Source organism: Grammomys surdaster, unplaced genomic scaffold (assembly GCF_004785775.1).
Source record: "Grammomys surdaster isolate TR1022 unplaced genomic scaffold, NIH_TR_1.0 126035, whole genome shotgun sequence".
NCBI classification, from domain to species: domain Eukaryota; kingdom Metazoa; phylum Chordata; class Mammalia; order Rodentia; family Muridae; genus Grammomys; species Grammomys surdaster.
Window position 1 is genome coordinate 3,009,804 of NW_021620848.1, and position 14,669 is coordinate 3,024,472.

Genomic DNA, 14,669 nt, shown 5'->3' on the forward strand with positions numbered 1-14,669 from the left:
TGTTTATTGTCAATGCAAGGGATTGAATCCAGGGCCTTAGGAGTGTGATTCCCTAGATCATTTCAGGGACACTGGAACTTCTTTAATAAGATTGGCTTTGCTGCCTCTACCAGACTATCAGGTGATCATGCTTGCTTCTTATTGCACTAGGTCTCTTCACCTGGCGCTTGCTTCTTGCTGTGGTAGGTCTCCTTTTTAATGCTGCTGGTTCTGACCTGGCATCTCTGTTGTGATTTTCAAAGAAGCTTTCTTGGTTGCATGTTTTTCTGTAATGTGATTGAGCACAGAATTTCAGGGAAACATGATGCAACAGGACAGGGAAGAGAGGTAAGAGGGTTTATAGTCTAAAGAGGACTTAAAGAATGACTCTGCTTTCCCCTCCAGGTCACTACTGAAACTCAAGAAAAAGAAAAAGTCATCACACATTTACAAGAGAAGGTTATATTCTTGGAAAAGAGACTAGAACAAAATTTATCAGGAGAAGATCATGTACAAGAACTCTTGAAAGAGGTAATGTCTGCTCATCCTGGCCAGTGTTAGAAAGGCATAGTATGGCATATGTTCTGAGTTTCTGATCTGGAGGGTTAGATGAAAGCTCTCTGCATCTCTGTATAGCTCCTTTAGGCCCAAAACTCCTAGGACCAAGCAAGCCATCTTTCTTTCTCATTTCCCTAGTAGTTGAGACTATAGGCACATACCACAGCACATGGCTTATTCAAAGTCAGTGATGACTTTGGATTGAAATAAAAATGGCCTTAGCTGGGCAACGATGGCACACTCTTTTAATCTTAACACTCAGGAGGGAGAAGCAGTAGATCTCTGAGCTCTAGGCCAGCCTGGTCTACAGAGTGAGTTCCAGGACAGCCAAGGCTACATAGAAAATCTCTGTCTCTAAAAAACAAACAAACAAATAAAAATAGCCTTATAGTGGTGGGCAAAGTGTCCCAATTCTTAGACTGCTTGCCTGGCATGTACAAAGCCCTGGATTTAGTCTCTAGCACTTTATTAAACCAGGCATGGAAGTGCATGTCTGTAATTCCAGAATATAGAAGGTAGAAGCAAAAGTTTAGGGTCATTCTTGGCTACATGGTGTGTTTGAGGCTAGCCTAGGCTACATGAAACCCTGTCTCAAAAAACCAATCTTCATGTCTCCTATATTGTTTCTCAGAGAAGGAGAGAGCTTTGTTTACAGGGCTATAAGGTCAGATTGCATCCTGACCATATGATGACTGATGCCACCTAAGCTGTGTTGTCTTGCTGCCCTGTTCCCTTCCCTACACTTTCCCTCTTTCTACTGGCAAAGAAAATTATGAAATCCTTTAGCTTGAATAAAAACTACCTTGCATCATAGGTTTACCTTGGCTGAGGGAGCTGTTGAGCTGACTGATCTTACCCCATAGTAAAGGTAAACTTTTTCTCCTCTTTGTAGCCCAGTGATTAGCCACATCATGACAAAGTTGTCAGAGCCATGAGCTCTGAGCCTATCCTAGAGTAGACTCCAGTATCTGTCAAGCCAAGCTTCTCCTCCTCTCCAGCCACTTCAGTGCTGCAAGTCTTCCCTAAATAAAGGTACATTGAAGTCTCCAGGCTGGCCACCCTTCAGCAGTCTCTCCTTCACACTCTTCACCCTATGAAACTAATCTTCTCAAACTGTATTTCTGATCATATCACTCCCTTGAACACCTTCCACAATTCCCTTAAACATCTACACTGAGTATAAGGTGTAAGTTGGTTTCTAGAGACAAGCATCTGTGTTTGTATCTTGTCTTGTCACTGTGACTTGAAGCTAGTCAACTGGTCTCTTTGTATTATCTTCTCTATAAATTGGGTTTATTATTGTGTCAGACACAATAAAATAAGAATACAAATTGGAGCATAGTAAGTATTACTGTTATTATAATCATTATTGTGCCATAATCAACTGTTATTAAATGGTAAAGAGGAATTACTTGGGACTTTGTTTAAAACATGTATCTCTAGTCCTTTTCCAAGATATTCTGACATCATCAGATCTATACTTAAGAAATCACATTTAGGGGCTGGAGAGATGGCTCAGCGGTTAAGAGCACTGACTGCTCTTCCAGAGGTCCTGAGTTCAAATCCCAGCAACCACATGGTGGCTCACAACCATCCGTAATGAGATTGGATGCCCTCTTCTGGTGTGTCCGAAGGCAGCGACAGTGTACTAATAAAATAAATAAATAAATAAATAAATAAATAAGAACAAGAAAGTTTAAAAAAAAAAAAAAAAAAAAAAAAGAAATCACATTTAGCCAGCCTCCTCAGTAAAGTTAATGACAAGTTTTGAAAGATCCATTTGAAAAATTGCTGCCTGCCCTTTGCAACACTAAAGAATTCCTCATTATTTGACCCTTTTGCTGAACATCACAGACTTCATTGACCTTAGCCAATCATCACATTGACTTCTGAAGAGCTGGTGTGTGTGTGTGTGTGTGTGTGTATGTGTGTGTGTGTGTGTGTGTGTGTGTGTTGGAGACAAGGTCTTACTGGTCTTACTATGTGGCCCTGGCTGAACTCACAGAGATCTGCCTGCTTCTGCCTCCTAGGATTAAAGCTTTCCACCAACACACCAAGCTTCTAGTGTATGCTTTTTAGTCATGTGTCCCAGCCTTGGAACAAAAGACTGTGCCAAATTTATTTGTGTGTCCTGTATAATATGTGATTACATCTACTTTGCTGATGGTTTTATCTATTTGTGCCTAGCACAAATGGTATAACATGGATAAATATTTCGCTAAATGTGGAAACAACCCCTTTCTCTTATCTTTTAAATTACAGAAAACAATTGCCGAACAGAATCTGGAAGATACTAGGCAGCAACTCTTGGCTGCCAGGAACAGTCACACCAAGGCACTTGAACTCCTGGAGACTAGGGTACCAACTTTACTCCCAATATTTGCTATGATGTATAAAATCTGGTTGAATGGTAGTTTGGCTAAAAAGCTCCTTGGTCAGAATATCTTCATTCCCAAGAACTATTTTTTGTTGGATTGAGGTAGTGGTTTTGTCCAATCTAGGCCCCAACTGCGTTTTTTTTTCTTTTTTTCTTTTAATTATTTCTTTATTTTATATATATTGGTATTTTGTCTGTATGTATGTCTGTCTTGGAGTTATGAGCTGCCATGTGAATGCTGGAAATTGAACCTAGGTCCTCTGCACTGGAAGAGCAGTCAGTCCTGTCAACTGCTGAGCCATCTCTTCAGTTCCCCAAGTGCATTTCTGATCTCCCAGCATGGATCTTACACAGTCTTGGTTTTTTGACAGTTTAGAGAAGGAGGATGGTAAAATGATGGTTCATTGTTTGCTGCTGTGGATATTAATGAGTTTTCACCTATTGCTTTATCTTCCTGTCAGCCTCTGGGGTTTCTACTTTTGAATTGTCTACATATCCTGTACATATTATTCTTTGGTGGTTTCAGTCTTTTCTTAATTGGGTTATAGGACCTTGTTTCATATTCTAGTTCCTAATCTCATTAGTGTTAGTCCTGAGCCAGTCGGTGTGTGTATCCCTTGCTAAACAGAAATCTAAAGTTTGATATCACTTCTATCCTCTGTAGTCTGAAGCTCTATCTGAAGTCATCCACTTATGTTTCTAAGTTACAGAGATAATTTGAAAGATCCATTCAAAGAATTGCTGCCTGCCCTTTGCAACACTAAAGAATTCCTCATTATTTGACCCTTTTGCTGAATATCACAGTCTTGAGTCATTGACCTGAGCCCATCATCACATTGACTTCTTTTTGTTGTTGTTGTTTTGTTTTCTTTTGTTTTTTTTCAAGACAGGGTTTCTCTGTGTAGCCCTGGCTGTCCTGGAACTCACTCTGTAGACCAGGCTGTCCTCGAACTCAGAAATCCGCCTGCCTCTGCCTCCCAAGTGCTGTGATTAAAGGCGTGCGTCACTACCACCCAGCGACTTCTGTATTGTATAATTTGTCCACTTACTGGAACTCTTGATCACATTTGGATTGTCGTTGTGTGTGGTATTCAGTAAGAATCCAGCTTTCCTTTTCTCCCAGGTTTCTTAGCACTGTATACTTAATAGTCTTCCCTTCCTCACTGTCACTGACCTAACTTTAGTACATACTGAGTTTTTCTGAACACGGGAGATTGTCTCTACCTTTTCTAGTTTATCTCCATAGTATGTTGTCAGTATGTATCTCAGAATATATGGTCTGATTGAGTCCAAAATTCAAGTTGTGATCAGCAATCCCACTTCTGGGACTCTTTCCCAAGGAAGTTATTGAAACCACACCAAACAATTTTGTGTGAAGACATTAATGACTTCTTTATTCTAGATTGAAAAGAATGTCAAAGAGGATAGTCAAGATGGTTCAGCAGGTAAAGGTGCCTGCTTCGTCAGCCTGACAACCTGGGTCTGATCCCTGGAGCCCACATAGAGTGAAGGAGACAACTCCATAGATTTGGTGTTTGACCTCTACAGCATATTGTGGTGTGTGCATCCATGTACCCATATGTATGCTACACACACACAATAAGCAAAAATTTAAAGATCTAAATAAATTAAAATGTAAAACAATCCAAGTACCTGCAGGTGGTCCTGTAGCGGTGTGGTCAGTAAAGCAAAAAGCACTCTTTGAGAAAATAATAACCTCAGACCTGAGTGGGGCAAGGATGACAGATTATTAAACTGTGTACAAATGTCATAAAGACATGAAGAAGCCGGGTGGTGGTGGCGCACGCCTTTAATCACAGCACTTGGGAGGCAGAGGCAGGCGAATTTCTGAGTTCGAGGCCAGCCTGGTCTACAGAGTGAGTTCCAGGACAGCCTGGGCTACACAGAGAAACCTTGTCTCAAAAAACCAAAAAAAAAAAAAAAAAGACATAAAGAAAACACATTAAAGTGGCATTGGTATATAATGGGAGACTTGGGCTTTCTTACTCATGTCATATAGGTTTTATGTAAGTGCATGTTATGGAATTGAAGCTGGGACCTTATTCATTGTTTTCTCTCTCTCTCTCTCTCTCTCTCTCTCTCTCTCTCTCTCTCTCCACCACTGAGACATCTATGTCCCTGAGTTGAACTTCTTTTCTGGTTTCAATTTTATTTTATTTTCATTTTGTTTATTTTTAGACAGCTTCTTACTACGTAGCCCAGGTTGGCCTAGAAGTTGCAATACCTCCCCCCCCCCCACCCCCTGTCCTTCCAAGTGCTGAAGTATTTTCTGTGAGCTGCCATGCCTTACCTGTTCTGTTTTGGTTTCTGTTTTGTTGGGTTTTTTTTTCCTTTGAAGAAAGTGGGTTTTGATTTGTTTGCTTATTTTTATATTATTTTCTTATGAGTGTGGGTATTTTGCCTGTGACTGCACCGTATGTAGGCCTAGTACCTGCAGAGGTCAGAGGAGGGCACCATAGAGTCCCTAAACTGGAGTTATGGCCCTTTGAGTGCTGGGAATTGAACCCTAGGACTTCTGAACTACTGGTAGAGTAGCCAGTGCTCTTAATCACTGAGCTATCTCTCCAGCCTCTCTTGTTTGATGTGAGACAGGACTATATAGCTCTCACTAACCTATAACATTTAGATATATATGCCAGATTGGCCTCAAACTCAAGGATTTACATTCCTTTGCTGGGATGAATGACATGTTCCTTTTTAGTTATATATACATTTAATGTAAATATGCATGCACACACACACATACACACACACATGGACTCCTGTAGCTTAGTCTCCTGTAGTGAGAGATAGCTTTGAACTTCTGATCATCTGCCTCTGCCTACTGAGTGCTCTGACCATGCTACTATACCTTGTTTCTAGCTCTAATTTTATTTGTCTGTTGTTTTACCTTGTTTTACTTCTTTTCTTTTTTAAGATTTATTTTGTATATTGGAGTACACTGTTGCTATGAGAGCATCAGATCCCATTACAGATGGTTGTGAGCCACCATGTGGTTTCTGGGAATTGAACTCAGGACTTCTGGAAGAGCAGTCAGTGCTTCAACCACTGAGCAATCTCTCCAGTCCCCTGCCCCCCTCCTTTTTTTTTTTTTTTTTTTTTTTTGAGGAACGGGGTTTCTGGTTTTAATTTTTTTTTTTTTTTTTTTTTGGTTTTTCAAGACAGGGTTTCTCTGTGTAGTTCTGGCTGTCCTGGAACTCACTTGGTAGACCAGGCTGGCCTCGAACTCAGAAATCCGCCTGCCTCTGCCTCCCAAGTGCTGGGATTAAAGGCGTGCGCCACCACCGCCCGGCTCTGGTTTTAATTTTAAAGCTATGCTTTAAACCTGCCCACTTTCTTGTGAACAGAAAGACAGAAAAAAAATGCTTCTGTTTCCCCTCAGGTGAAGGACCTAGAGCAGAGCCTACAGGCTGCTGAAGAGCAGCTAAGCCAGAGTAGAGACATTGTGGCTGGCCAGGAAGCCCAGATCCAGAAGCTTGTGAGTGTTCACCATGTGCAGGCTCCAGTGCTTTCCATCAGCACCTTTGCAGATGCCCCAGATGTGCATAACAGTGTTCAACATGTACAGAACAAGGGATGGGGAGGTTAACCTTGGAGAGTTAGTGTTACCCAGAGCCATGGACTATCTGGTAGTTTCTACTCAACATCTGCTTTTGTTGAGGACCCTGCCCTTTTGTGGGTCCTCAAAAGTTCAAAGCTTAGCTTTCAGTCAGAGGTGTGGAAAACAGGTCAAAACCATGGCATGAGCTGGGTATTATGATACATTCCATTAATCCCAGCATTTGCAAAGAAAGCTAAAGAAGACAGATCTTTCTGAGTTCAAGGCCAGCCTGGTCTACATAGTGAGTTCTAGCCAGCCAAGCCTGCATAGTGAGATGCTCTCAAAAATCCAAAAAAAATGGGCTGAAGTATCTGTACAGCCTTCACACCTTAAGTGAGCAAATAAATTGGAGCTAGGAAAATGAAAGCAACCAACAGTGCTTTCCTGTTTGTGGTATCCCTAGCATTGTACAGGATGCTTTTACTTAGTCCTTGTACGATACTTAATAAATTGCCACTATCTGTCATTCTCATTCAGTAGAGGAAGTGAGCATAGAGGTAGCAAGATTCACATCTGTCTCATGCATAACCCTGTTCTTCACCACTTCATTCTTCTGCCTCCCCTAGAAAAACCTCAGCAATAGAGATCCAGTGAGTAGCAATGGAGGCCTATATCTGAAGACAAGGTGTGTTCAGCATACACCATAAAGGGTTTACCAGTAGTATCAGGACAAATGCATGGCTTCAGTTTCCAGGGCAGGCCAGACCCAGCAGCCATATGTAGAACATGCAGGGGTTCAAACTCACACTAGGACAACAGAGCTCAAAGGATAGTTTCTGTTAGACAGTCAGAAAATAGCCTGCCTCTGAAATCTTTGTGTCTTGCATTAACTGTTCTTATTTTACTGCAGATTAATACAAACCAAGAGAACAGCCTTTCCCAGCAGCAGGTTCTTGCCCTGGAGCAGCATTGCAGGGAGCGCATCCATGCACTGGAGGCCCAGATTGAAGCTCTGGAACAAACACGGGTGGCCAACCAGATAGCCTCAGAGCAGAGAATGGTGAGTGGAGTGGGAGTCAGCACATGCAGGAGCACTGTGTCACTGAAGTTGAGCAGAATGGTACCTCTCTAGGCTGGGGAACCACTTGAGAGGCCAGTTCACCTTTCCTATAAGGATTTAACCTGCTTAGGAGACTGGAAGTAAAAAGACTTCTCTTCATAGAGGTGCACAGCAGATGGGTTTTCCACAGGGCATCTTCCTGATCTCCAATAGTCCCCTGGGTTTTTCTGAAATCCATATTGTTCCTTCCTAATGGCTTCTCTCTTCTATGATCCTCCTATGTGTCCTATAGTGTTAAGAGACATGATTTTCTTTTTTCTTTTTTCTTTTTTTTTTTTCTTTTTGGATTTTTGAGACAGGGTTTCTCTGTATAGCCCTGGCTGTCCTGGAACTCACTCTGTAGACCAGGCTAGCCTCGAATTCTCGAACTCTCGAACTCAGAAATCCACCTGCCTCTGCCTCCCAAGTGCTGGGATTAAAGGTGTGCGCCACCACCGCCCGGCCCGAGACATGATTTTCTTAAGGACCTAGAGATTGAGCCTCATACCTACTAGGCTCTACAACTGAGCCACTCTCCTACCCCCTGGAGATTTTCAGTTTTTCTTCCATGGCCCTATTTGTTGCTTACTCAGTGTTTGTAGTGACTGAAATGAAGGTAATTTCTTTTATGGAGGCCAGAGATTGTATATGAGCTGTCTTCCTCAGTTGCTTTCCATCTTACTTTTTGAGATAGAATGTCACTAATTTGGCCAGAATAACTGGCCAACAAATCCCAGAGTTCACCAGTCTCTGCCCAACACTGGAATTACACAGCTTTTTCACATGGGTTTTGGGAATCTGAATTCAGATCCTCATACCTTCCTAAGCACTTTACCAGCTGAGCCATTTCGTCAGCCTAAGAAAGGTTATTTCAAAAAGACAATGTCAGGGAGATCAGATTGTGCCTAGGAGGAAATACGGCAGGTAAGACCTATTCTTATAAGTGCTCTGCTCAATTTACAGCGACAACTGCAGCAGGAAAATGTGGCCCTTAAAGAAAGCAGGAATGAATGTGAACATTCCTTACAACATCACCAATTGGAACTAAAGAAACTAAAGGTATTTCTATAATAGAATCTGTCATATATGTTTGGAATGCACAGGTAAAAGCCCTGCACTTACAGCAAAGAGAAAATGAAAGTTGCTCCCACAGCAGTGCTCCCAAACACAGCCATCTCTCCAGCCCTGGCATGCCGACTTTCTTATAGGCCCTCTTGGCTCCCTGGGCCCTTTACAATACCTTTGGGAGGTGAGTCATGGCAATTTTTTGCCCAGTTTGGTCCTGATATCAAGTTTTTGTAGACCTGTAGCTCAGGGCCTGCCCCTTGCAAGCTCCCAGTAACAATGCCCAATGAGTTGCTTAGGCAATACTGCATCATGAAAAGCATGTTTCTTGCAATCAGATTTTCTTCTTTCTTAACTAAGACTCAGACCCAGGGTCTTATACATACCAGATAGCCACTATCATGCTAAATTATATATCCATCCCTGTCTGTATTTTTCTTTGAGACAAGGTCTTAAGAAGTTGGCTTAGGCTGGCTTTGAATTTTTCTGTAGCCCAAAGAAGGGTCCTGAATTTGCAGTCAGCCTGATTCAGTTTCCCAAGTAGCTGTGGTTACAGGCCTGTAACATAAAGTCCTCACTAAAGTTAGTTGTTTTGTTTTTTGTTTGTTTGTTTTTATTCCATCAGCAGATATCTGAGTGCCCTGATTGCAAACACCATGGGAGGTGTTAGTATGTATCAACAGGCAGTCATGGAGCATATAACTAGAAACAGTAAACTAGTTGTAAATACTAGCAAATGTTACAAAGAAAAAGGAAGCCTTGTTAAGAACAAAGAAGGAAAAGAAAGGCTTTTCTGGCATTGCAGCCAAAGATGTGAACAGTGAGACCAGCAATGTAGACATTTCAAGGAAGGACTGTTCCAGACATAGGAAGTAGCTCTTAAGATACAAGAAAGCCTATTCTATTCAAAGAACTGCAGGAAGGCCAATGTGGCCAGTGCTGAGTGGCAGAGAGAACAAGGCTGTTAGAACACAGCAAGAATTTGGAAGCATAATGGAAAGCCATTGCAGGGTTTGAGCAGAAAAGCTTGGAAGATGTTTTGTTTTAAAGGGATTTCTCTATCTATAGGTAGAGAAATTTCTGAAAGGAAAGCTTTCAGAACACGGATGGGAATGGATGGTTGTGTTAGTTGAGCATATGGAAGACACATTCAGATTCTGGATGAATGCTACTCATGGACATTTAGGACTTGCCACAAATGCAAAGCGAAAATGAGAGAAAGGGGAGTTGGAGTGACTCCTAGGTTTGGTTTGTAAAACTCAGAGATCCATGGCCTCGCAGTGTTGGCATTTTAGCTAAGATTCTTTTTGTGGGCACCTTATAGCAAATGTGCACTGTTGGATTCTTAGAGTATTTTGGTCTCTGTCTACTAAATATCAGTAGCCAGCCCACTGATGACAACCAGGAATGTCTTTTGGGAACCAAAATTCCACCTAACTAGAGGGCTGGCCACTGAGGTAATAGGCACATACAGATACCATTCACAGATGTCTAGGACATACCTAGTAGTTTTTTTAAACAGAAAAATCTGGAAGTCAGGGCAGAGGTTTAAGGTAAATATATAAATTAGAAAAACAACATTGCAACCTGGTGGTGGTAGCACATGCCTTTAAATCCAGCCCTCAGGAGGCAGAAGCAGACATATCTCTGAGTTTGAGGCCAGCTTGGTCTTTAGAGGGAGTTCCAGGATAACCAGAGCTTCAGAGAGAAATCCTATCTTGGAGAGAGGCGGAGAAAGTGTGTGGGAGTGTGGGGGGTACGCAGGAGAGGAAAAAAGAGGGGAATGGAGTGGGGGAGAAGGTCGGTAGGTAGGTAGATATTTCTGGTCCAAGAATGGTAAGTAGTGTACCCCTTTGATTCTAGCTGATAGAAGGCAGAGGATCTCTGAGTTTGAGGCTAGCCTGTTTTACATCGTGAATTCCAGACCAGCTAGCACTACATAGTGAGACTCTGTCTCAAAAACAGAAAAACAGTCAAGTACAATATTGGTCACCTGTAATTTCAACAGTGAGGAGGTCAGCCATTCAAGCCAAATCAGTGAGTGGTGAGTGTCAGGTTCAGTTAGAGAGCTTATCTCAAAAGATAAGATGACAGATGGTTGAGTTTAACCTTCCACATTCTCTCCTTCCCCCCCTCCCCGCTTCCACATTCACTCCCCACACCCCACCTTGCTCTCTCACACACACACATACACACAGACGAACATATGTACATACACAACCAACCTAAATAAAAACAGAATATATGTAAGTCTATCATTTAAAAAAAAAAAAAACAGCCAGGCGGTGGTGGCACACTAATCCCAGCACTTGGGAGGCAGAGGCAGGTGGATTTCTGAGTTCAAGGCCAGCCTGGTCTACAGAGTGAGTTCCAGGACAGCCAGGGCTATACAGAGAAACCTTGTCTCAAAAAACCAAAAAAAAAGATAAAAAATAAAAAATTTAAAAAAATAAATAAAAATAAAAAAATAAAAAGCATTGAAACCTAAAATTGATTATATTAATTTGGGAAGGGGGTATAGAGTTCAGAGCACAAGTTGAGGAAATTGTTCTCTGGTCCCAGGGCTTAATCAGATCATTAGGTTTGGTTGACACCTTTACTTACTTAGCCATCTTGCCAATCCCTAAGTTTGATTCATTGAAGTTAGTTAAATTGTTAAAACTCATAGACAGATCAAGAAAAAAAGGAAATCAACACCAAAAAAATGACATAAATAACCAAAGTCAGGAATGAAAAATGAAGCACTTCTGTATATCTTATAAGCATAACATTATAAGAAATATAAACAACTAATTCCTAGCTATTTAGGGAGTTGAGGATCAGCTAAGCTAAAGACTCTGTCTCAATAAAACAAAAGTAACAACAAAACACACCACAGTATTTTACCAGTGTGTGTTGTAAAAGTTAAAAGTTACATGAAATTGTCAGGCAGTGGTAGCCCACATCTCTAATCCCAGCAGAGAATAGGGAGGCAGAGGCAGGTGAATCCTCAAGTTTGAGGCTAGTGTGGTCTATAGAAGGAGTTCCAAGATAGCCAGGACTACACAGAGAAACCCTGTCTGCAAAACAAAAATGATATGAAATTGTGTGTAGGAGTGTATGCCATAGTCCACACTTAGAAGCTGAGGTAACGACAGAAGCTAAAGGGCAGCCATCCCTCTGTATGTATATCCTAATTCATAGTCATTTTCTCTGGCAAGGAGATTACTACAGGTGAGATTAAATGAAGGACTGAAACTAGAGAGTTCTTCCTACGTTATTGGGTGAGCCCTAAGTAATCAAGAGTCCTTAAAGAGTGAGGCAGAGGCATGATTCCACAGAAGACAGAAAGCATGATTGTGACAGCAGAAACAAGTAGAAGTGTTTTGGGTTTTGAGACAGGGATTCACATAGCCTAGATTTGCCTCAAAAATCACTAGCCAAGGCTGTTTTTGAACTTGTGATCCTCCTGTCTTCATCTCCCAAGAGCTAGAACTACCATGCTCAAATCCCAGTAGAGATTTAGAGATGCTGCACTGCTGCCTTTGAAGGTGGAGGAATGGGCTTAGGTCTAAGGATTGTGGTTTGGAAACTTGGAGAGGCAAAAAAAGGACTTTATTCCTGAGGGAGCTGAGCCTACTAATATCTTGGTTAAGTCCTATAAGAAGAGCTAGCTGGGCAGTGGTGGTGCACGCCTTTAATCCCAGCACTTGGGAGGCAGAGGCAGGTGGATTTCTGAGTTCGAGGCCAGCCTGGTCTACAGAGTGAGTTCCAGGACAGCCAGGGCTATACAGAGAAACTCTGTCTCAAAAAAACAAAACAAAACAAAACAAAACAAAAAAAAGAGCTAATGATTTAGCTTAATTGGTAGTGTTTGTTCTGCATACACAAAGGCCTATAGACCTACTAATATGATCAACCATCTTAACAAGTCCAAGGCAATGTGTTACAGTAGCTGTAACAAACTAATATACAGACAGACAACAGAAGCTATGCTGTCTAGGACAGCATTTCTGGGTCAGTAAATAGACAAGAGCCACCACAGCCATTTGAATGAGAGTATTCTAATGTGATTTTCTCAGCCAATTAGAAGCATGTGGTGAAGTACATGGGCAAAGGCAGGAAAATGTTGAGTCAAAGGACACCAGTGCCACATTATGGGACCATATCTCAGAAGAAAATAAAAAGGGAAATTTGGGGGGGGAGGGGGAGCTGGAGAGATGGTTCAGTGGTTAAGAGCACTGACTGCTCTTCCAGAGGTCAATTCCCAGCAACCACATGGGAGCTCTCAACCATCGGTAATGGGATCTGATGCCCTCTTCTTGTGTGTCTGAAGACAGTGACAATATATCATGTAAAACAATTTTTTTGTTTGTTTGTTTTGTTTTGTTTTTAGAGACAGGGTTTCTCTGTATAACCCTGGCTGTCCTGGAACTCACTCTGTAGACCAGGCTGACCTTGAACTCAAAAATCCGCCTGCCTCTGCTTCCCAAGTGCTGGGATTACAGGCGTGCGCCACCACTATCCAGCTCAAATAAATCTTTAAAAAAAAAAAAAAAAAGGAAAATTTTTTAAACATCTGTGAGAATCATAGCTTTTGGGTTGACTTACAGTTAGGAAATACAACTGACTACTGTTGGTGCTGTCAACAGACATGCACAGAACAGGACACTGAGCTTTCATTACCACAGATGTTCTAAGACATCCTTTGCAGGATAGCATTATTGAAATCAGTGACTATTTTATTTACTTGTTTTTTCTACTCGGTTCTTAGTTCTCACTCAGAGTTGAGGAGATCTCTAATATGGCTGGATCTGCCCTTCTCCTTTCTTCCTGTCTTCGTGCATTTTTACAGGACTGTAAATTGATGTATACATATTTTTAGGGTTGTGGCTGTTGTTTTGTTGTTGTTTTAAAGAGAGGGTCTCTATATTACCATTTCATTACTGTGGATGCTTGCTTCTCCATCAGGGTCACTCAGGAGATGGGTCTCTTGTTGAAATCCACAATTTTGGGTGACAAATACATTGGCAGAATTCTGATCAGGACAAGTGTCGCTTTTTGAGTATCTCAAGCCCAGACAAATCGATCCTTGAAGGAAAGATAATGAACTTACTTTCACACGTAGCAGATTTAATTGGGCAAGCCACAAACTTAACTGAAAACAAGAGTCTTACACATCTGGAAGTGGCATCCATATTTTAGAAATAGTACAGGAGGCTGGTGAATAAAACCTGTGATCCAACTACAGAAACAAAACCCTGGGTTATAAAACCATTTGTGATATTTTATGATGCAGTAGAAGGCGTTTATTAAACAAGGAAAAAAGATATCACAAAGGTAACAACCACAGGGCCATCTTTGGAGCCTCAGGAGAGAGAACGTGAACAAGTTACAACTATTAAATTTAGATTTAAAAAGCAGGTACATATTTCTGCCACACACACCTCAGACGTTGTGCTACACAGCTGTGCTGGTGTGTGTAGGGAGGAAGTAGTAGATGGGCTCAGTGGCAAGCATTCAGAAAACTACAAGGTGGATGTAACTGCTAGTTCAGAACAAACTTGCTGCTGCCAGTGCAAAAGGGCATGAATGAGGACCAGGAAAGAAAAGCCTTCCCATCTTCCTGGAGCGCCCCAGAGGTTCAGACAGAGCCAACTGACCTAGGGAGGCAGAGGCTGGCAGATTTTGAGGTCAGCCAGTCTACAAAGCAAGTTCTAAGACATCCTTTGCAGGGTAGCATTATTGAAATCAGTGAATATTTTATTCACTTGTTTTTTCTACTTAGTTCTTAGTTCTCACTCAGAGATCAACAGAGGGTCTCTATATTCCCATCTGGTCTGGTCTGGAGCTCACAGAGATCTACCTGCCTCTGCCTCCCAAGAGCTGAGATTAAAAGTGTTTATCACCATACCAGGCTTATTTTTATTTTTTAAAACAAGCTGTTCCCTGAACACCTTCCTCAAAAGTACACAGGCTCAACCCCAGGTCATAGCTGCCATGTGTAGGAGGTCTAACATCTGCAAAATATACTTACTTGGCAGGCAGAA

General features: G+C 41.7%; 1 protein-coding gene across 7 annotated transcripts in view; it reads left to right on the top strand.

Annotated features, from left to right (window-relative positions):
• The window catches only part of Golga1 (golgin A1), a 47,813-nt gene that overhangs the window by 23,204 nt on the left and 9,940 nt on the right, over positions 1-14,669 (top strand). For all 7 annotated transcript variants that reach the window (XR_003709660.1, XM_028754679.1, XM_028754682.1 and 4 more), the window contains 5 exons: positions 385-510; positions 2,800-2,895; positions 6,318-6,413; positions 7,387-7,536; positions 8,539-8,634. Coding sequence is in view for 6 of the 7 variants with exons in the window: in XM_028754679.1 (XP_028610512.1) it covers positions 385-510; positions 2,800-2,895; positions 6,318-6,413; positions 7,387-7,536; positions 8,539-8,634 (564 nt within the window). In the remaining variant the exon portion in view is untranslated. The remainder of the gene's footprint in view (positions 1-384; positions 511-2,799; positions 2,896-6,317; positions 6,414-7,386; positions 7,537-8,538; positions 8,635-14,669) is intronic.